At 32.8% G+C, this 24788-nt stretch overlaps 1 protein-coding gene across 1 annotated transcript; it reads right to left on the bottom strand.

The window, feature by feature from the left end:
* Positions 1–5019: 5019 nt before the first annotated feature.
* LOC131639572 (uncharacterized) lies at positions 5020–17721 on the bottom strand. Its single transcript, XM_058910058.1, has 12 exons — positions 17248–17721; positions 17065–17166; positions 16902–16982; positions 12442–12551; positions 12165–12300; positions 9115–9213; positions 8335–8422; positions 7638–8086; positions 7392–7568; positions 7064–7261; positions 5845–6171; positions 5020–5630 (listed from the first exon to the last, which is right to left on the bottom strand). Exons 1-12 carry the CDS (start codon positions 17515–17517, stop codon positions 5538–5540), a joined length of 2130 nt encoding a protein of 709 aa, XP_058766041.1. The 5' UTR covers positions 17518–17721; the 3' UTR covers positions 5020–5537.
* Positions 17722–24788: the final 7067 nt, after the last annotated feature.

The following is a 24788-nucleotide window of genomic DNA, read 5'->3' as shown; positions in this document are numbered from 1 at the left end:
CAAAATCCTTAAAACACATACATACTTAATAATTCAGACATTATCTTCACACTCCACAACACAACCCCGTTTGGTTTGACCATCTCACACAAATCCAACAAAGATATAATCTTTAATACTTTACCACAAAACCATAATATGTATTTGTAGATAATTTTTATATTAATAATATTGTTTTTTCTTTTGTTGTTTAATTTTTATAAAAAATAATTGATATGAAAACTAATTATTAAAAAAATAACAATATTATATCTAATTGATATTTTTAATAATTAAATTTTTTATATTTATTATAATTATATTTTTAAATATTAGAATTAATTTATAAAATATAAAACAGTAAAACATCAAATAATATTAAAAAAGAAGAAAAAAAAGGGCTTCACCCGTTGGCCCATCAGATGTATGAGCCCATGGTAAAAATGTGGTACTTTCGTAAAAAAAAAAAAACCAATTAGTGGCAAATTGGTATATTCTTTTCAACTGAGTGGCAATTGTGTAAAAAAAATCACCAACATTTGTATTTTTATAACTCAAGCATCAAGTCAAGTAATGTCTCATTTCCATTTTACACCATACTATACACACTACACGTATACTTACATAATAGCAAGTAAATATATTATTGGAACAAGTTCCAATTGCCTCCTACTTTAAGTCATCTACTTGTCAATTAAGTTATTTCTTGAAAAAAAAAGTAAGTTATAAGAAAATAGAAACAACTATATACATCATTTTATTATTATCTTTTCTTTTAATCCAAAGCTGGTGATGGAATATATTCTTTCCACCAACTAATTTTGTTTTCTTATTCTTTTTCCTATCAATATTACTATTATGATTATTATTTTTTATTTTTGTGAAATACTTCTTTTATACTCCTTACTATTTTAATATAATTAATCTAATTCTTTCATAAACAATGCTCATAGAGCCATACAATCAAACAACTCCGAATATTCAACCGGGATAAACGGGAAACAATGCATAGTTATACATAGCAATACATGTTTCCCGACACTTTTGGAGGGTCGTTATTGCACCGATACAATTGTGTGGTCTAGAATGCACCACCATTTGTTTAAATAGGGGTCTTAAGATTATCAGATAACACATCATTTCAACAAAATGCCTCTTCCTCAGTATTTGATTAATGTAGAAGGGTATTTCAATGGCTGCAACCCTGTTGTTCAAACTAAGATTCCATATGGGTCTGAATCCTTTGCCACCTTGAAAGAAACGTTGAATAATTTGTTGTCTGATTCTAATAACAGAAGGGTGACAAAGATCGAGTTTCAGGAGGACTGGATTGATACAAATGGAAGGTGAAATACAAATTAATCGAGTTCAAGAATGATGAAGATGTGAAGGCCATGTAGAAATCATTTCGCCGTAGGATATAACTAAAGGTCTGATTGAATTGGATGCGCAGATTCAAAGCTTCGTTGACGACATAATGAAGTGTCTGATTCGTCCAGAGTCTTCTGGTAGTGCCTAGGTTTTCATGTTTCTGAGTACTGTTTATGCTTGTTGTTTGTCATCTGATGTTTGTTAACTATGTTTGTTTGTTACTGATGTTATTTCTTTATTTACTCGAAACATGTACTAGCCAAAAAGATTATGCAATAAAAAAGATGTTCATACATAAGATGTTTGTACAAAATATACCAATAATACAAATGATACAATTATAAAAAAAATAAATCTACATAGGTCCTCCACGGGCAACATCCGTCAACCTAGTTAAAATACTGTGAACCTCACCATCAAGGTTCACCAAACCCATGTGGCTATCCAAGTAAACGGCGATGTACTGCGGTTGTCCTGGTCACCTGCGGGAGGTGGGGGTGGTGAAGAAGCCCTAGTACCTGAAGGCCCTGGAACATTAGATGTTGCGGCAGGTGGTATGACCCTAGGGTGTGACATACTGAGAAACCACTCCAAGTAACCATTCTAACACTGCCCAGGCTGCTGAACCGCTACGGCTATATCAATGATCTCACGGGGGGGCTGAGGATGTGACTCTGAAACTAGCGATCAATGCCACCAGCTGGAGTCTCTGGGACTGGGCGTGGGATTCCCTGTATATAACCATACTGGCGTAGACACCTCTCAAGCAAGTGTCTAGCCACATGGCTCTCCCATCTGACATACCCTGAATATAAAGAAGATACATCAAAAGGAAGTTGATCGCGGTGACCTGTATACGGTATCCAGATAATATCATCCAGCGTCAGAGCATCCAGCCTCCGCTTGTACTCAATCACCCCTCCTAGATGGGTCTGTCTGGCCTTCCACCTCCTCGCACAAGGGTCAGCAGCCGCACAACGTTGGGCATTCCGCTCACAGATGTGAGGGAAGTGCTCGTAGATCCAACACTGCATAAATAAAAATAATCAAGCCCAGATAAATTATAATAAAACACAAAAACTGTGTAAGAACATATACCTGTAACAAGCTCTGATAACCAGCAACTTGTCTGGTGTCAGAACGAGATGCGGCATCAAGCGCTGTGTATAGCATTGTCAATGCCGCCACTCCCCAAGCCCAACATGGGGTCTCAAGGTCGCTGAATAGAGAAAGATAACAGACATCTATATAAACTCCAGACTTGTTCGCAAAGAAAGTACATACCACTATATGTAGCATGTACGCCCTAGCGGCAACCTGGTACCTCCCTGCATCGACAAGCTCCTAATAAACCTTCCTTAACCAAGACATCATGAGGTGAAAGCCATGAGTGTCACCAAACTCCTTAAGCACAACCAGCTTATCAACTTCTAAAGCATCCATCACCTTGTGCACCACCGTCTCATGGTCCCTATGAACTGGTGGGAAAAATGTACCAGCAATCGGAAGGTGAAATAGGGAATGCACATCATCCAGAGTCAGCGTGATTTCCCTGAATGGAAGATGGAAGGATGATGTCTCTAGGTGCCATCAACAAAAGTTGATAATAGAGGGGCGGGCGTCCAACATCGTCAGGGAGCATCCAGCAAAGTCCATCAAATGGAAGTCCCGAACTATTCTCTCCACCTGCTCAGGCATCGGTCTCTCCGGAGAGTTCTTCAACTTCGACTCGTGAGAAGTGACCTTCAGCATTGGACGCTCCTGTAACAAAAAAAAATACAATTAAAACATAGTGTGTAATAAAAATTACATAATAAAAATTAAGCACTTAAGCAATGTTACATACCTTGCCCTGCCATATCCTATAAGCGAAATGGTCAGCATATCCTGTCAAAACAGACCTGTCAAAAGGTCCTCCTGGAAAAGCTCCATCAGTGTGTACTGATGACTCTGTAGATGCATTTGTGGTGGTGTCCGTATCATGCACCACCTGCTCCTCAACAACCCCCTCCTCAACCACAGCCACCCGCTCCTCAGCTCTAGGCACTTGCTCCTCAGGAACAATAACCTCCTCCTCAGCAACAGGCACCCGCTCCGCAATAACAGGCACTGGCTCCTCAACAACAGCCACCGCCTCAACCTCAGCAACCTCATCCTGAACCACCAGCTCGTCCACAGTAGTGGATGCTCTACCACCCCGATGACGAGGTGCGCAGAACCTCCTAATCAGCACGTAACACTGAGGTACCAACCGCCCGAGCACGAGCATCGACTCTATCAATGGCCTGACCCACAACAGTATCATCTCTGCCTCTAGTCCGCACTAAAAAATTAAAAATATAAGCAAAATAACATTTTTTTTAAATAGAAATAATGAAGATTTTGAAATCTTCGATATGGAAAGTTGTACCAAAAATTTCAAAATTTCTAGTATTTTTATCATTTTAAAAAATATCAGAAATTGTGAAATTTTTGGTATAAAATACCAGATATTTTAAAATTTCCGGTAAAAATACCGGAAATTTTATAAAATCTACAGAAAGCTTACTTGTTTTCACCAAATTTCCGGTACGCTCTTCAAATTTTCGATATCGCCCAAAGATTTGAAAAATCCGGTGCCACTAATGGATTTGAGAAAAATGAAATAATGAAAAATCCTTTGACATTTAGGTCATTTCTTAGCTTTGGAGGTGGCAGGAATAATTTAGGAGGTGACAAGTATAATTGTCGATATTCTAACACGGTTGGTGTAACTCAATCCAACAATTGAGAATTTTGTTTTAAATAAAGGCTTAAAACATAACTTGTTGAATATTAATCAATTATATAAAAAAAATAACAAAATAATATTTGATTCGTATGTAAACAATCCTGAAAACTGAAATCGATCAAACTTTTTCTACCTGCTCTTTATTTTCATTTGAACATTTGAGTTGAAATTATACAAACTATATTCCATTTTTGTATAATTATTGCAATCATAGTCATGTATTTTTGTATGCATTTTCTAATGATCCTAGATCCGATAATTTAATTTTTATAAACATAAAAATCACGATTAAACTATATATAATTACAATCAACTATACTATTTTATAAATTATATTTCATAAATTAGAACTCATGCGTCGGACGTGGTTTTTTTTTACTAATTTATCATAGTAAGAGAGAGAAAAGTGAGCTCTCATTTTAGTAGTTTCCTATATATAAAGGTGATGAGGGAACACTGAGAAGTGATAGTTTTGAACCTAAAGAGAACACTTGCAATGGAAACAATTCTTGGATGTAAATGGATAATAAATGAAAGACTGATATATAAACACTTCATACATATTATCAGTAAAAAGTTATGAAAGACAGTAGTCAAACTCCATTATCAATTTCTTCATTTTTCATTACTGTAACTATTGGATAACTTGAATAGTTCCCTAAAAAAAACGGCAAGTTATTTTCCATTAATGTAACTATTCAAGAGAAGGATTCTTAATTTGTTTCAAGAGAAGGATCTTGAATATTTGAATATTAATGCTTGAGAAATTTTTATAATTATCAAGGCTTTAACAAGTAATATATTTTAAGCTTAATATTTATTTTGCCCTCTATTAAATTGGCAATTTTTGAAAAAATATTATAAACAAAATTTGAATTCCCTCCTAAAAAATCTAATCATAAAAAATAATAACACTGTATAAAGGCTTTCAAAAATCATCAATTTGACATAGCAATTTAAGGGCCAAAACAGAAAAATATTCATAACACGGGAATCCAAACTTTTTTTACACGCAATTATTAAATATTGAAGGAAGCACATGAAATTAACACTTCTTTGTATGAACTCTAAGTAAATCTAGAGTGATTAAGGCATGGACATCGCAAGCACATAGCCAGAATTTTGTTCGAATCCTATTCAAGTACCTGTTGTAGAAAATCAGAGCATGACCAAGTATTGATCTTATGAAACATTTAAACACGCCAATAATTATTATATTACTTACAACTTTCTCATACTAAAACTGAGAACATAAATCAAGAGATTCTGTACAGAGAATAAGTTTATGTCAAATTCAGATTTCAAATGTTACACAATCACTTCCTCCTCTTTGCAGCTACATTTACACGTGTTATACATTTTTTCACAAATTTGAATAAAATAATATCGAAAAAATCATTTAACTTGTCTGAAATGCCTATGTAAATATCTGCTGAATTACCGTCTCGGCATTTCCGTTGTATTGAGCAAGCAGATGGATAGCATCAGCCCTTGGCAAAGCCAAAAACTCCTGCATAACATAAAAAGAAACTCTAAGCAAATATTATTTAAGCAAATATTATTTGACTGAACCATAGGCTGCAACTAGTAAAAAGAAATGCAGCAGATATACATACACCACCAATATATGCGTAACCGTAAGCGCATTGTGATATCGTACTTCAGTATTCAATTTTTGCAAGGGAAAAGGGAAACAGAGTTAACAGCAAGAATGCATAACCTACCATTACTTTGAGTATTGCATTTTCATCACAGATTAGATCCCTGGAAGACTCTTGGGTTGGACTGCTACCATCCTCTGACATTTTAGTGCCTGAAGAAACTGTGATCTGAGAAGATCCATTTGTGCAGCTATCAGCATATGACTTGGACGTATATACTGGAGCCAGGAAGGGAGTATTAGCTTCCTTCAAGGAATCGATCTTCAAAAGACCTTCGAAACGATCTTTGCACATTTGAAGTTTGAACCACTCATTATGACTATAAAGTGTGGCTCGCATTATTTTCATGAGTTGAGGTTCTTCAATACCAAGCCTCCGTCCAACTGCAACCTATTTAAAATGAAACAAAGATTTTATATGTTAAAATAACATAATAGAGTGGATAACATTAATATTATATTGAAATATTAGCAGCTAGAAAATAAAAGAACAAGTCATTCACGGGAAAGCTTTCAGGTCCAGAACACAGCAAAGGCACGCCAATAGGAAACAAATTATCGCACTAAAGTATGGTAAGGGAAAACAATAAATATTGTTTGCACCAGAAAAGCTATTGTTACTTGGAAGTCAATGATGTTTAAGTTTGTTAAGCTATCAACACTAATGCTTTGTTTGGATGTTTGGAAGGGAAGGGAAGTTTGTTAAGCTATCAACACTAATGCTTTGTTTGGAAGTTTGGAAGGGAAGGGAGCAGGACTTTGAAAATAGGGAAGGATAGAGAGAAAAGAATAGAAGGATTTTGGAGGATTTTGTTTCTAGTCATAACGCAAAATCCTCCTAATTTTGGGAAACTAAAAAATTGTATTGAAGGAGGGCTTAGACAAATTGTTCAAATTATAATATAATTTATGTTGTTATAGTATTCCAAATATTAAAAATATATTAATGATAAACATTCTTTTATCATTCTAAATAAAATCTTTTTTAAAAAAAAAGGATTTCTCTTTAATTTTTAAAAAAATCGTTTTTCAAAATCCTTCCTTCCCCTCCCTCCCCTTTAAACTCTCAATCAAAGCCTAAATTGTTTTATCAATTGGTTTACCATTTGTGAATGTTATAACCTTTTAACACATGGAGATCAATAACAATCATAAACCATCTGTCATGAATTTACTTTACGAAAACACCATGGAAGAGAAATCCCATCAATGTGAAAATATTAACAGATGCATCACAGTACAGTGGTAATAATTTTCCTTGTTAGATTAGCAAAACATAATACCTGGAGAGAAGCCGCTAGAGCGTGTAGAGGCAATGCATTTCCAAGAGCGTCTTCATTTGGTCGTAGTAAAGCCAAGAGAGTCTCCTTCAACGGCTTTAATAAAGCAGGGTCACTAGCAGCTAAAGGACCCAAATGGGAGCAAGCAACCTTCAAAGCAGCATTGAAATCACCAGAACCGACCAACTTGAGGAATTCAACCTACAGCCAGGAATCCCACATAGATGTAACATTAGTGATGACATTATGCAGAGCCTAGCAACAACCCCAATCCCTCTCCTATAAAATTAATTAAGAAAATGATATTGAAAGCCACGTAGAAGCCACTCACCTGCTTGAGTTGGAAGAGCAAAACAGAGTTTTGGCCAAAGAAATTTGGATCAATAGTATTGATTTCTTGAACCGCTTCAGCAGCCATCCCTTTGCTAGCTAATTCCTTCATACCCAACAGAATCTCATATTTATTTTCCACATTACTACCATCTTGTACAGAAAGTTTTTCAGAGCCCTACAAAACAATATTATGTCAATAATTGATCTCTTAAACAAAATAGAATCAATATTATCAAACAGATACCTGTTTTTCTTTGGATAAAGTTGAAACAGTGGTACTTATGCTCTGTTCTTGCTTGTTGTGCTCTTCCAAGGAAGCATTGGCCATGTAACTATCGTCATCATATCGTCCTCTCCATCGCTTACGCTTCGCTCGTTCTCCATTTCCAGACAATCTGCTTCGATACAAAACACTTGGATCTTCAAGGTGCTGCGACCCACTGGTGCTACAGTCTTCATGAATACTTGCAAGCTCAGAAGCACATCGTACTTCAAAATCTATTCCTTGCATGCTGGTCACATCAGCATTATTTTCAGGAGAATCATCCATCTGAGCATTGGTAACTGAAGTTTCACCATCAGAATGTTTACTGGCATTATAATCTAGCTCAAGAGAACAATCCCTTGATGAGCAATAGCCAGGATCTTGTTGGTTGGATTTTACAGGTTCTGGCATATGTTGCTTCCCAAATGCTAAGTTCACAAAAATTGAGAAGACATTACCAAAATAAGACAGGGAAAAATATTTCAATTGAAATACTACACAAAATATTAAAAAAAACACAGAATAACCACCTTAAGACATTAAGATTTAAGTAAGACTTGATATCCAAAAGATTAATGATTAGAAAAATCCATAAAAAAAAAGGAAGTATTGAAAGCTAGTAGCATGGAATTATTTCTACACACAAGAGCTAAGTCCAACAGAAGAAATTCTATACCAGAGTTGACAATTCCTCTGTACACACAGTACTCACGAACAAGTTGATCAAGGAATGGGACATCCAATCTCATCCGACACAACTCATTCTGCAATAAAAAGGATATAATAATGAAGACATGAAGGAAATATCAACATAAAAATTAACAAATTCACCAATCAGCAAGAAATCAATGATGAAAGAGATTAAAATCATTCGGGCATATCTTACACTAACAAAAGAAATATTAATCTAAAGAAATCAACGATTGGAGATAACTATCATTCGGGCATATCTTGCACTAGCAAAAAACTGTTTTTCTTTTTCTCCCCTTGATGCTTGAATCCCTTATCCCTCACCGTTGACATGTTGAGAAGAATGTTTCCTTGGTTTGAAAGTGGAAAAACAAATAAAGGGAATATATTTCTTAGCTCTGAATACTGATCCTTAGATCCAGTTAATACACGAAAAAACAGTTTTTCTAATCTGAAATTTCTAGAATCAACGATGATAGAGTTATCAAAGCTAAAAAGGATTATTTTTTGGATGATGACATTCAGAAAATATAATAAACCTCCAGACAAGAAGACTTGACTATAAATAGAATCAAAAGTGAAACCTAGAAACTGACATTTTAAATTTCAGTTTTTTATCAAAAGATTAAAAAAAAAAAAACGTCTACACTTTGCCATTTAAGTAAACAAAGAAACTACAAGAAACTTAGGAGTAAAAGAAACAGTAAAAGACTAAGATTCAAAATGGAGCCAACAGCAGATGAACTATTATAAAATCATATGTAACCTGAAATGCCAGGAATAAATCACCCTTTGCGAATCTCAAGCTATCTATAGCCCCTTGTCTGGTAAGTTCTACAGCATGTGCAAGAGCCTGTATGTCCACCTGTATCATAGTCAACAATATAGCTTCAGCTTAAAATGATGCATCGTATCATTATCAAAACAAGGAAATGTATTCATAAGTGTAGGGTTTTCACTAAATGATGACATTCACATCTAATTACATGTGACTTCTGGTAGACACCCTCCCATAACTACCGTGCACAGCAGAGGAAAAGAAAGCAGCACCTAAGAACCAGGAACCCATGTATATATGTGTGCACCTCTATAAGGTTTGATATTACACGGATCAGTACATTGCGGGCTTGCATTGTAACAACATGATCATGTGGCAGATTGGGTAGATGGAAAAATCAAGTAATGTGATGAGAACTAGCATTTATTAGTAGAATTAGAGAAAAATTCCCTTGTTTACAAATAGAATGCAGAAGGGTCTGTAACATCCCGATCACAAGGCTCCAAATTCTCTCACAAATGTCTAGGTGGGCATCGGGATAAGCATTTATTCAATAAGCCATGCATTTTTGTATAATTGCTTAAGAATATATTGTTTCTACAACAACAGTCGAGCAAATAAGGATCAACTCTCCATAAACTGAAAAAACTGAAATTGCAGTCGCATTATCATATGGTATCCTTATCTTTGTTTTGATGTTTTTGTCAATTTGAGTGTTGTTAATTCGCTTATTTGTAAATTTATTCAGATATTCGCGTGTTTGTAATTCATTCGCAATTGGAATTGTATTATGTTTGCTTCGGTTATTTAGATTGCATCATTAACCACTCATTATTCAATAAACTAAAAATGTCGATCCATGATAGTGTTCCTTTTTTTAGCCTAGCAAGTTGATTTTTATCGTTTCATCAGGTGTTACTTGATTCACAAGTTAGAACACTTAAACTAAGGTGCTCAGTAATTTGATTTGAATCGTGTGATGTATTGACTCGAATCAAGCTTATTGTGAAAATTGGATTTGGTCTGGATGATTTGCTCCGAATCATGGTTTGAACCTGACTCTAGTGTGTCTATACAAAGCACCCTTGAATCTTTATCTTGTTTTCTATAACAACTTCTTGAATGTCGAATTCACTTCTTTTTTTTACATATTTTTCGTGTGTAATTTGTTGTTGTTTGAAGAAAACTAGAGTGAGTGAGTTGATAAATCTTGTAGTGATTCATAATTGATCAAACTCATGATATCCATCAAGATCCATTTATCCAGAAATTAGAGTGAACCTTTGTGTGTGTTCTTTCACCTACATCTAATTCCTTGACTAACTAACACCTTGTGAATTAGAGTGTATAAGATTCCTTTAGCACTATTCATCATCTTCAACCTTAGTCACTTTCCATTGTTGTGGACCTTCATCTCTAAAGATTGAGTGTTTTGAGGGAGACTAGTGGTACATTAGCGTATCTAATGTTTTTGTGTGAAATTTGTTGTTTGTAACAGTTGCAAGGATCATTTCTTGAATGAAGTTTAGTTCTTGTTGGTATTTATCGAGAAGAGAGTTTCATTATACTTCATGGAAGACTATGGCAAAGTCAAGTACAGATTGTCCGTAAGGTGGAGTTAGAAGTTGTCCAACTTTGGTGAGATTGTGGAAAGACTGTTTGTAGACAAAGTTGGGAGTTGTCCAATCAACGCTTAGCTAATGAAATCGCTCAGACAAGAAATCGGTGGGATCAAGGTGGATTGTCACACACAAATACTTGGAGCAGGTTATTGTGGATAACAAGGTTATTGGATCAAGATCTTTGGGGATCTTGTTTTTAAAGTGTTTTTAAATCGCTATGTTTAAATCTGCTTTGGTTATCTTGTAATTGATTGCCTTAGAAAGAATCAAGTCCTTAGTGATATTTTGTAATAGTTTAGTTGGTCTAATTTATTGAGATGCTTCCAAAAACTAATTGCCTATCTCAGTCATATATATATATGTCATTTCTTTCACCTATCTCAGTTAAACTAACAAAAACTAATTGCCTAAATCTCTCGGCTAACAAACCTATCAATACTCTACTTGAAAATTCACCAGTCCTCAAGGTGAACTACTTGTTGAAAACAAAACCCGCCAAGGTCCCATCCATTGGAACTTAACAATGAAATACTCAATTCACCAAAAATTCAATTTTGTAGCCCTGGTTGAAGTGAAGTACAGGTGGTGGAGGTCTAGATGGATAGCTTGAGCCATGCCTCCTTATTTTGTCAGTGATACCGGAATATGGAAAAGGGATAATGGGAGTCAGGGAGTGTTTTATAGTCCGAACTGCTAGACTTCACTTATTACTTTCTGAAGAATTAGGTGCAGGACTATTCATTAAGGCTCGTCGACTGAGGGCATCAAGTTTACAAGAATTTGTTAATCGTGCACAAAAGTTTTTGCACTATAGTCTCTGTATCCTACACTAAATTCATCCACTACCATTGCTCCACCAATTCAATTCAGGCATCCATTCTCATGTCCAGCAAGTGATGAATGTGAGGGCCCTAATACCAGTTGAAAAGAATTGGTGTTTTATTAGAAGCTTTAGGGAAATTCACCTGATTACTGAATCAAATAGATATATCCGTGGATCTATAACCTCCCAACCTACCCTATGGCCCCACTTCTCTCACAAATGACTAGATATGTCTTACTCTCCACTTTGTCACTCATTTATAGGCAGCATGCATTATTTGTTTCTTTTAGCTGTCGGCCCAACTAATCTAATAACTCTCTCACCTAACAGACCTATAACAGGAAAGGAATAACAAGAGAAAACAAGGTAAGAAAGAACAGAGAAGAGAGGCTCAAAGGAGTAGATCGTGGCCTGTCTTTACTTTTTTTAACCAAATTCTGTTCATTATCCCTGAAAATCTATTTACTGCTGTTGTTCAAATGGTGATACATACAACATAGATAATTAGATATACTTCATATTATCCCAAGAAATCAATGTTATTCTGTTTAAATGCTGTGAAACTTGGGAATTATACAGCATAGATATCTCACCTCATCAAATGGAGGCATTTCATATAATATGTCCTGTGGCGTTGCAGGTGGGTCACGTTCCTCCAGGAGCAATCTTTCAGTCAGATCAGAGATGGGTGATGTAATACCTTGACGTAAACAATATGCCCTGTGTATGCTATAGAAAAGGCAGAAAATTCAAAAGAAAAGCGTAATGTCAAAATTGGCAAAAAAAAAATGCAATATAATTATTTAGCAGTAGAAATGGCATCATTTTCTCGGTTAATACAAACTGAATGAGATGAAGTTGATGCATAACCTTATCAAATATCTTAGAGCCATTGAAAAAATTGGATCATAAGCATTTAAATGAGCTCTTAACATAGAAGAAAGAAATCCAGCTAAGTCAAGCCGCCTCCTTTCAGACCACTGCAAGATAAACGGTGACGATGAGCTTAAAAATTTGTTCTTGAAAACGGAAATTATAAGATCAAACATAACTCTAACCTTTTAAAAGAGAAGGTAGACACAGTTTTCACAATCATTATGACTAAAAAATTTAAGTTGATTTGAAAACATCAAGGATGAAAAAGTGGACAGTAAATAGCATTCTTTCTTTTGTATATTCCTATACCGAGGGAAAAGTTGAGAGTCTCACATTGGATGAGAGATGACTTAAACATATTGTATATGTTTATAAGTGGAGTAAGTTGATCTGAAAACATCAAGGATGAAAAAGTGGACAGTAAATAGCATTCTTTCTTTTGTATATTCCTATACCGAGGGAAAAGTTAAGAGTCTCACATTGGATGAGAGATGACCTAAACATATTGTATATGTTTATAAGTGGAGACGATCCTAACCTTACAAGTCGGTCAAGCCGGTTTTGCAAGGTTGAGTTAAGCCCAACCCAAATTGTTAAGATGGTAGCAAAATCTATCAAAATCCGCTGTAGCACCTGCTATAAGATGTCTGCTATTGAGCTACTTGGATATCACACTAAATGTTCGGTCTTGGACGTGACGGGTGTGTGTTAAGAGTCTCACATTGGGTGAGAGATGATTTGAACATATATTTATGAGTGAGAGCATCTCACCTTACAAGCCATTTTTGTAAGGTTAAACTCTAAGATGGTGTCAGTTTCTATCCAAGCTCTGTTGAGACATCTGCTATTAGGTTTATGCTATTGATCCCTCGGATCACACTCCAAGTGTCTAGTCCTAGGCGTGAGGAGGTGTATTAAAAGTCACACATTGAAAGATGACTTGAACATATATTTATAAGTAAGGACAATCCTCACCTCACAAGTTGGTTTTTTTAAGGTCGAGTTAGGCTCAACCCAAATCTTAAGATGGTATCAGAGTCTATTCAAGATCCATGGGACACCTACCATCAACTTTTTTCTATTAGGCCACTCGGATCACACTCTAGATGTCCAATTCTAGGCAAGAAGGTGTGAGTATATTTTGGAACAATAATAAGTGTCCTTATTACAGTACCATCGATTTTTTCAAACTTTGCCATAAGTGGAGACAATTCTCACCATACAAGCCGATTTCGTTAGATGAGTTAGACTCGACCTAAACTCTAAGAGGAAGAAATGAGTTTCTAGGAAATTATCAACCCTTTTCACGTACAAACTTGCTAGTCAGTCATAAACTTGCGACTAGCTGAACAATGTCTGGCTTTCCTAATGGTAAACATATCAATAGGTGGAAAATATGCACAAACAACAGGGCCATATCATTAGAAAGCAGTTGGCAAGATGCTGCCAGGTGAAGATGCATCTCTGACACCTACAATGGTGTCCTGAAAAGTAAAAATAAAAAACTAGAAAACAAGTATTGCTACCATTTATAGTAAGTATGTATCATACATCACCAATATTTTTGGACATCTAGCAACTATCATATATAACAAAACTTAATTCCATGAAGCATACTTCTATATTACCAACCTACATTCCAGGATTTACTTTTATGTCACGACTAAAACAACTTTTTGCATACATACTAGTAAAATATTTCCCCAACCATCCCACCATTTATGTACTATCACAAGTCCCAATCATACCTACCCAGACGAGTGTCTGAGTTTCTGTACATAATTCATTATTACCAAGCAATACATGTTCTAAAAGTTAAAGGTAATTTACATCGACATCCAATAAGCTTAATTGTTATCAAATCTGACACTCCTCTCTTTGAAAAATTATACATTCCTGCCTAACTGATATCTACAAAAAGGAATTGTACAGAAAGGGTACATGAAGTGGAGGGCAAAAGTAAACTTTTGGAACAAAGGAGAGGAGTATTGAGTAAGGGTGCAAACAAGTTAAATCAAGTTGAGTCCTTCAAGACCAAACTTGACTTGTTAAAAATAAGAGACAACACTCAAGCTTGGTTTGTTTAGTCGAAGCAAATTCAAAACTTGGACTTGACCTATTACCAAATAGGAATTTGAGTTTAATCAACATATTCTGCATGTTTCTAGAATGATTATTTTATTTCCCTACATCACATATACTCTTGATAAAAATGGAGTTGAATGAACACCATATCTTTTAACACTAGAAAGTGAAGTCAAAATAGAATTACAATTTATTTTACAATGTAATAGAAATACAAATAATTAGATTATTCTCATCTACTATATCTTTCTTCTTTCAAAGGTACAATTCTTGTTATTGAAATTTTAAATTTGGCCTTCAGCCAGTATGTTATTAACTCTTGGGTTATCCTGACTTATCCTCAAACTCAAACTGCCCACATAAACCCATAACAAACTTGTTATTTTAATCCAATATTTTCTTTTACTACCAGCCCAAAAATTGTTGCTCAACTCTACCTGGCAATTCTGGTGTGAGAAGTTTAACTAGTAAGTCCAAGACACATAGATCCATTACTGTTTGACATCCTAATTTCTCCTTGAATGAGCTCAACTAGAAGTTTAAGTCATGCCAAAAGGCCAGCACAATACCCACCTCACCAAGTGTGTTGTGTCTTCCTGTCTTTCCATCTTCTTTTCTCCTTCAGACACGGCCTGTGAGATCCAAAACCTCTATCAGGTTCTCCCCCTTTCTGTTTGTTCAAACTATCAATGCAAAGACTATACCTTTATAGAAAATATGTATAGAAAGAAAGTAGGTATTTTCTCTAGACGCTCGAGAGAGACTGCACTCTCCTTAGCCTTAATTATAATTCATACCAAAACCACCCCACTCTCGACCCCCTTTCTTATCGATATGCAACACGCCGTATTTTCATGTTCTTCTCATTCCAATCTAACCAACTAAATAAGTTTCTTAACCAACAGACTTATCAGATTATAACTTTAATAATTTATGTCAACTCTCGTAAAACTGAACAACATAATCAAATTGTTCTTATTTTCATATATTTCAAATGCATACATAAAATTATATATGTGATATACTCATGTTCCGTGTCAGAACACTGCCACTGCAGTAGTTATAGTTGTAGATAATAGTTAAGTTCTAATCAGTGTTTGGGGTGATTGCATTGTGCACAATCATAATAATATTTTTGATTTCCCAGATATACTCACTAGAGCCACTACTGTTTAATGCACTTTGAACAATAAATGTGGATATCTCTTCCAACAAAGATTTAAAATTCGTTCACCACGTTGTGGGAGACTAGTCTCCTTTCCTAGGCTTAACATCCATTAGTGCACATGATGGAATATGAACACATGTATTTGGCATCCTATACACAAGTAACATTTTCAATGCTCTACATCTCTGGTTATTTAGAATAAAAACAAGATAGTTATGTATAACTGATAATGTCTCCATTTTTTAAGTGTCATTTAGGATAATAACACATTAAGAAGTTAAGCATATAGTCTATACAATTAATCTACCCTTTTCATATTAACTAACTTTAAAGGAAATGCACGCATATTAAGAAAATGATTACCTATACTAACTTCCAACGCAAAATAATGTGCAACAGCTATAACATCTTCATGCTCCAAGCCCGGGTTCGAATCCAAGGCCTTGGTTAAGCTAGAAGAGGGAATATAAATGCATGCTTTCATTTAGGATCAAGCATCTTATATTTGCAACTGTTTTAAAAAATAAGGATAATATTGAGAAAAGTGAAATGATTCGTTGAAGGTCTAAACTGAAAAATAATGTGAGTCCAAGAGATATTCCTAACCTAAAATTTAATATGATACAGAGTAATTTAATATGAAGGTGACAACTGTCAGCTTGAGTGTAATCAAAACCTACTAACTGCAGGTCAACTAGTTACTATATAAAGTAACAGAATTTGATTCAATAATCAAAAGTTAGTTACACTCTAAATGGAAACCCTAACTATTCTTTTTCTCTAATCTAACATCAACAAACTAGTAATTAATGTTATCTTGAACTATCAAAATGAAAACAATGATTTTCCTAATAAATGGCACTTAGAGAGACAGCACCAATCATTAATAAAATAACAAAAATAAAAGCATTAAACACACAACACTTAGCTTATACTAAGTGAGTAAAATATAGTATATACTAAGGGCATGCTTGGATTGGCGGTGTGGTTGACAGAAGATGAGAGCCAGACATTTTTACGAGAGGCTACATGTTGGTTTTGCCAAACTCACTGCTCATACAAACATTGACTACATATTTTACATAAAGGAACAATTCATTCAACAGCATCCTCTCAATATCAATATACTAGAAGCTACAAAATCAGTACGCAGGGGTCTCAAACAAGTCAAACAGACTATAAAAGTAGAGTTGAAACCTACCTCATTGGCCACGGGAGAGGCCTTATCCTCCTTATCATAAATAAATGTGAGCAAAACATGCTTGAACTCCTCATATGCTTCCTTAAATACAAAGATAACCGTCAGAATCAGAATAAAAAACAATCAATAGCAGACAGCAGTTTCAATTTCAAGAATCAGGTACCGGATAAGCATCGAGTGCACAAGGAGCAAGAGCAGTCCTCAAACAATCAATAGCAGAGTCTCGATCCTCACTTGTTCCTTTCCGAAGAAGCTCAACAAATTTCTACACAACAACAAAAAAAATCAGAACAATAGCAACAACGATATCAAAAACCACAAAATCAATATAGATATATATACGAACCTGTTTGTGCAAACGGAAGAGAATCCTGTGATCGTTGAGGATGGAGGGAGCGTGGAGACGGAGGAGATCGACAGCGGCGTCGATTGCGCCGGTCTCCAAGAACCGTCTGATCTGGCGGATGATGAGTCTGGAGTGGTAAGAGGAAGAAGAAGGGGAAGAAGAAGGAGAAGGAGATGGTGCAGAAGAGGAATCTTCGATGAGGTTTTCCAATTTGGCGAATTCGATTACGACAGTATCAAGAGCTTCCCAATTCACCGGTGTAGACTCCATTATCGAAGTTTCTGGAAAAAGAAATTGTGAGATTGAGAGAGAGAAGGAGGGATAGGAAGAAAGGGTGTGAAATCTGAGTGTTGTTGTTTGGTTCGGAGAGTGAAATTTTGGTGGTATTAGAAATGGATTGATTTTTAGGTAGGAAAGGGAATTTTGGCAAGAAAGGCGGCTATGTGCGGTAAATATGGATTGCGATTCTGGAATTTACAGCTGATTGCCGTTTCTTCCAAGAAAAAAAAAAAAAACAATTGTGCTTATTTATTATGATTCTTTTCTGGTCGGTTGCTTATTTATTAGTGTGATTTATGATATAAAATATATTTTTCCTCTATAAATATTAAATCTTTTTATTTTTTTCTTGAAATTTTAGTACAAATATTAAAATTTTATTTTATTGTAATCACATGTAAAGTAACACAAAAATGATTGTGATTAATTTATCTTGTAAAATTTCTGTACACTTTTAATCTATATAGTACTAATTAGATTCAAATTTTAAATTGAGTTGGGCATAAAAAAACTGATCTATTTTATTTAAAAAAAGTATTAAAGGTAAATAAATAAGGGAGAAGGTTGACATGCAATATTTATGCTAATTAATACTTAAATATTTTTTATTATAATTAAATATTCATTTATAATTATAAGTTAAAATATCTACTTTCACACATATTAATAAAACTAGATGTATGGCCCGTGCGTTGCACGGGATTTATTTATCTTTACCTCAAATATTATTTTAAATAATATATATTTTAGTAAATTTAATTACATATAATTTATACTCATAATAATAATAATAATAATATTAATAAAGAATTTATATTTTGGTGTTTTCCGTGGAATTTTATAAATCAAAGACAGCATGAAAACTATTATGAATTTATTAAAATCTTACTAAATAAGTATAACATGTTTTCAAATTGTTACCTCCAATTTAAAAATACACTTATTTCCTCAACTCACAGCTTTTTTATTTTTATTTTATACAATATATTTTTATCTCACATATTTCATATTTTGTGGTCTACCATTCTCTTTATATTATATTTAAAATTGAATAATTAATAAAAAATACAATCTACAAAATACTTATTACAAAATATAATACAATTGAGATTCTGAAAAAGATTCAAAAAAATTCTAGTATTCTTGTAATACAGTGTTACAAAATATATATATATATATATATATATATATATATATATATATATATATATATATATATATATATATATATATAATTTTTCTCATTCTATATAATAAAATATTTTATAGTAAAAGGTTTTTAATCCAAGTTCCTAACAAAGCAAACATAAAATGTAATTAAGTTAAAAATATAATCATACTCAATACAATCAACTTAAAAAAAATATAAATTTTTTAAATATAACATAATATAAATACGTCAAAATTTTATTATAGTAATACTGGATATTATAAAAAAAAATATATCTTTCTTCTTTTATTTTGGTAAGGTAGAGGGTCAAGACCCAAAATATAAAAATAAAAAAACTACAAAACAACAACTGGCATACATCTAAATCTCTCAAACTATATAATTGGTAGCATGTTACATCCGATAAAACTTTGTAGGATATGTAATTGGTTTGCCAGTTTGTCAATGTATCTATTCCATTCACTTTATGCATGTGAATAATAAAAGCATATGGAGACTTTTATTATGCGCTGTATTTGTGCAATGAGGTATAATAGTACTGTAACCTTCAAGTTAATTCCAATCTTGCCACCCAAAATTTCATACTGAAGTTATCATGGAAGGATACCTACAAACAACAAAACAACAATAAAACAAATTTATCATGTAAAATAAAAATACAAAATACGGTATGTTAATGATATGTTTTCAATATTAAACATTGTTAGTCATTTTGACTAATCTACTTAAAAAATTATTTGTGTGATGAGATGACTAAATGTAGATATGTGTATGATGAGATGGCCAAATAAAAATAATGAAGGAGGTATTTATAAAGAATAACAAAAATATTAATATAAATATGATTTAATATATATTTGAGAGTTACAAAATATTAATGTTTAATATTCATAATTTTTTATTTCAATTGTTTACCAATTATTAACTATATTACTTTCAATTATATTATTTTTTTAATTTAAATAAAATAATGTTAATCATTTATAACACTTATTTTTTTAGAAAAATAATTAATTAATAACTGAAAAAATGAATGAAATAAGTAAAAAATTTAGTTTTTTTATTATAATTTTAAAAATGTAATGATATTAGAAATTATATGTTTAATTTTTAGATTTGTAACTGAAAAAGTTACGGTTGAGTGATTTATAAAAAAAATAAAAAAATAATCCATTAATAATTTAATGGTACATTAATTGAAGAGGTGAGTGATTAAAAATGATTTCTTATTTTTTATTTCTTTACTATTATAAATTATTTATATAAAAAATTTCATATTACGTGATCGACATAATATTTATGTCGTAAATAAGAAAAATAATATTGTATAGAAGAAAGATATGTTTAACTTATATTTTAAAAATGACAAATCTATATTAAAACTTTATATATATAATAAAAAATAATTAATTATTTGAATAAATTTTTTCATTAATATTCTAATTTTAATTATATTATTTATAATATTATTATTTTGTTTATTATTATTTTTATATATAATACTTAATTATTTTAATTTTTTTATTATTAATATTATACTTTTAAATATATTATTAATATTATTATTATTTTGTTTATTATTATTTTTATTATTATTTTAAGTATAATTATAATTATTATGTTTATTATTATTATTATTTTGTTTACTATTATTGTTATTGTTATTATTATTATTATTATTATTATTATTATTATTAATTTTTAATATAGGGATAAATTAGTAAAAACATAATTAGGATTGGATAAATTAGTAAAAACACAATTAGGGTTTATGTTTAGAGTTGCTACCAAGGTGACATGTGGCTAGGGTTGCCATCATGACAATCTTGGATTTATATTAAGTAGATTAGTTAAATGTAATTAATTTTTTTGATTTAATATACAATCAAAGTAAAATTTATTATAATATTTTTAATTATAGTAGATGAATAAACTACAAACATTACATGCTTTTGAATTAAATTAAGGGTATTACAGTAATATAAGCATTTATTAGTCTAAAAATTAATAATTTTTGCTTATAATAACGACTAAGATTTAAGATTTTTTTTTTTATAATAGTGACCGGAGGAAATATAAATTAATAGAATTATACAGTCTAGTTTATAAATCTATTTAGTTAAAAAAGACTAAACTTAGTATCATAAAAATACCTTTTAAGCTTGTTTGCATAACTATTAAAGAAATTATTATTATTATATTTTATATTGTACTTTGAATTGAAATGTAAAAATAAAATCTATTTATCTTAAAATCTTATGAAAATATGATGAAAACACATTATAAACAATGTCATAAATTACTTTCATAAATTTTTTAAATAAATAGTCTCACAAAATCTATGTTATTAGTAAGTACATATAAGTTAATGAATATTGAGTTTTAGTATCATTGATTTTTCAATTTTTAATTTATATAAACATTAATTGAATTCTTTATTTATATATTTTCAAATGAAATAGATTTTTAAGTAGGCTAACAAGTCAAACAAGTCTTCGAAAAGACTAAACTCAAGCCTAAAAATAAGTTTATGATAGGCTATATGTCAAGCTTAGGCTTTAATGTTTGGCAATTTCTCATTGCACCCTTGTACTTTGAGACGCATCTCTGAAAATCCCAAAATACCCTTGGGTGAATTCGAAGATGTATCTCCGAACGCACCAAATACCATTTTCTGCCTAAATTTAGTTCGGAAATGCATCTCCAAATACAACAAAAGTAAATTCGCATATACATCTCCGAAGTCACCTTTCTTCCTAAGTAAATCAGACATCCACCATATTTCTTAAGAAAATAGTTCGGAGATGTATCTACGAACTTGGTGTTCGGAGATGTATCTGCGAACTTAGTGTTCGGAGATACATCTCCGAATTCTTGCTTGCACGTTTATTTTGTAGAGACAGTGTAACCAGATTGAAGTTTTTTCAACCCAACATAATTTTAATTTGATTAACATTTCCATTATTTGTTTCAAAGATTAATAAACATAAATATCATATGATAGAGTAATGTGTTAATTAACTAGAAAGACAATCGTAGTACAAAAAAATATTCTCAAAGTATGGAAAAATATACAAAATACAATTTAATACACAATCTACTGAGTATGTCTAATCCTAACACCCTCGCTCCTCCTTTGCCTATGGTAACACAAGGCATTTCGTGCCTCGGTAAGAATGGGACACACTAGGTCAAACGCTTCACTGCCACCTCTCTCAAATAGCTCAGACTCTATGCCCTCTCTTGTAATTAATCTGCATAATATTTTGACATACCGATAACAAATCAACGACATGGTAATCTATGGCATGCTCAGTCTCCAGGATCTCCTCACGAGAATGCTTAGGTGGACGTTGATCGCGTGTATCCGCAATTATACATAGTGTATCACAGTAATATAAAAGGTTATCGAACCCACAGAGATCTAATGGTCAATCAATCTTTTTTTATTGTTACGTTGTTTATCTAATGTTATCGTTAGAAGGTCTGAAATAAGCATAACAAAATAAAATAATAACTTTTAATAAACTCAGGGAAATAGTACTGGAATGTGGCTATCATCGAACAAAACTACTCTTATTATTTCTAATTAAAATTTCTTACGGAGCAATATTTTCTACCATGAAAAAGACTTAATGGAACAGGAATTGTCGCTCTTGCGTATTCAGAACCGAATTTTACTCTCTAATCTTTATTGTGGTTGTCATGTTCCACAGTTGCGTACTGCGTTAAAGTAGTAAATCCTTGTTTAAGAAATTGAACCTTTTACTCACTTAAAAAGTAGTTTTGATTGGAAAGTTTAACTTAAAAGGGTTCCTGGCATATGCTTGGATAACCGGATCCTAAACCTATGAACGCATCCGCTAATAGTTTCAAAATCACTTTCTAGAAATATTATGCTTTCCCAATTGATTAACAAAGTGCTTCTGCGGTATTTATTAAGCAAAAACAAACCAATTTTATTCTTTAGTATCATACAACTTTCGATATTACCTGACATGTTCACGGTTCTACTTTTATAGTAACCGATCAAATTAAGTTCAGAAAAATTAAGTTAAAACCAAAACAGCCCTCAAATGTAATCCTAAAGAAACAACATAAAGAGTACTGTCGAATTGAAGATACTTGATTGCGGTAAAAATAAAATCTTTTGTCTAAAAGGCGGAATTAAACATATTAAAAGTGTGATTGCGGAATTAAAGTAAATTAAGTGCGGGAAAGTAAAGTAAGGAAAGTAAAGGTGCAAGATAAATAGACAAGGCAAGTAAAAAGTAAATAATGCTGAATAAATTAAGAACATGCTTCAAACGAAGACTTAAATCTGGTACAATGGGAAATAAACTTCTGTGGAAAGATAAATGACTTCAAAAATAAAGGTGCTTCAAACTCGATAACAACAATAATGCGATAATGCTCCCGTGTGAAGAATTAAAGTTTTTTTAATCTGAATATATGCCTAAGTTGCGCTAAGTTTGGATGGATGAAAAAGTGAAAAAGTAACTCCTATTTAAAATGCATATGAACCTTAGAATATACCTTGGCGGTTGCTAAAAATGTGTGAGGAAATATAGGGACGAGTGGAGAGAGTGGAGACCAAGCCTTGGTCAACATTTGCAACTGTCTGGAAAAACAAAGGGTGGTGAACGCCCCCCCCCCCATGGCAAACGCCATCTTCAAAAGTGGGAAGACTTGGTCTTCCTGTTTGTTAGTGGGTGGAACAGGTCGCTCGCCTCTTGGATTTCACCATAGCGAACACCAGCTTGAACGCCTTTAGTGAAATTAATCATTTTCCTTTGTTTTCCGTCCAACCTATTTTTTTCTTCGCGTAAGCCTCTCCTAAGGTCAAATATCTGAAAAACAGACAAAATACCAGCATAATACTAGGAATAATAACAAAACAACGATAAATACATGTGCAAATCAAGCCAAATATGTGATGTGTTTCAGTGTTACCAAACTTCCAGGAGTGTCTAGTGTCATGTGTAACATCCCAAAATTTCTTATTTAATTAATTTAATTAAGTTTTAAATTAATTAATTTGAATTAGCATTTTATTGGAATTATGTGGAAAGAAATAATAAAATGTTAGTTGTTGGGCCATTGTGGAGTTAGTAGTGAGAGGGGTGTAATTGTGAAGGAGCCCATTACTAATTTTATGTTTTCATAAAATAAGGAAAAGAAGAGGAAGGAATGGAGAACGTGAAAAAGAGAAGCTGAAAGAGGGAGAGCTAAAGAACGTGAAGGAGAATCAAAGAGGAAGAAGACCCAATTCAAGAATTTGGCTAAGGTAAGGGGGGACTTATCTGGTTAACATCTATTATCGGGTTAGGGGTTGATAGTACTGAATAGATGTAGAATTCGTGTCGATTGAGTCATATGATAGGTTTAGGGATTTGAGTCAAATTGTATGATGATTGATCATTTTGTTTGAATCTATGATGTTTATGTTGTTATGGCTTCAATTGATGCTTAATTGGTGTATTATGATGTGTATTTCGTGTTGTATGTGTGTTCCATTTCCTAAAATTCGTGCTGGTATGATTTGAGGGTAATTGGAATGTGTAGAATGTTGTTTTTCTGCAGAATTGGGGTTGCAGGTACGCAGTAACCGGTTACTGGGGGCAGGGTAACTAATTACTGTAGTGTAAAAGGGCAAGGATTGCTGGCTGGGAGTCGGTAATCGGTTACTGAAAGGGGGGTAACCAATTACCCATATAAAAAAGAGGAGGGTGTGTTCTGTGAGTCAGGGTAACCGGTTACTGGCATTTGGGTAACCGATTACCATTGATGATTTTTGAAAAATGATGTATTTTGGAAAGTTAATAACTTTTGAACCGTTGGTCCGTTTCGTGTGTCGTTTCGAGCTAAACGAATCTTGTGAAATAATCTATTTGATGATTAATGATGTGGTTGTGATTGAATGATGCATATATATATATATATATATATATATATATATATATATATATATATATATATATATATATATATATATATATATATATATAAACATGCTTGATAATGATGATGATGATTATGATGAAATGAGTATTTGATGATGTTACTCATTAGACTTGACGATGGTATAAGT

This window comes from Vicia villosa, linkage group LG1 (genome assembly GCF_029867415.1).
Source record: "Vicia villosa cultivar HV-30 ecotype Madison, WI linkage group LG1, Vvil1.0, whole genome shotgun sequence".
NCBI lineage: Eukaryota > Viridiplantae > Streptophyta > Magnoliopsida > Fabales > Fabaceae > Vicia > Vicia villosa.
The sequence above is the reverse complement of the archived record's forward strand: the minus strand, read 5'-3'. Positions and strand labels throughout refer to the sequence as shown.

What these genes read in the sequence shown, in the direction of transcription:
- LOC131639572 (XM_058910058.1), bottom strand. Translation starts at nt 17,517, where the DNA reads ATGGAGTCTACACCGGTGAATTGGGAAGCTCTTGATACTGTCGTAATC. An exon ending in CCTCTCCCGTGGCCAATGAG is followed by an intron (nt 12,552 to 16,901) that starts GTAGGTTTCAAC and finishes TTTATCTTGCAG; the next exon opens with TGGTCTGAAAGGAGGCGGCT. An exon ending in TGCTCTTCCAACTCAAGCAG is followed by an intron (nt 7,262 to 7,391) that starts GTGAGTGGCTTC and finishes TCCTGGCTGTAG; the next exon opens with GTTGAATTCCTCAAGTTGGT.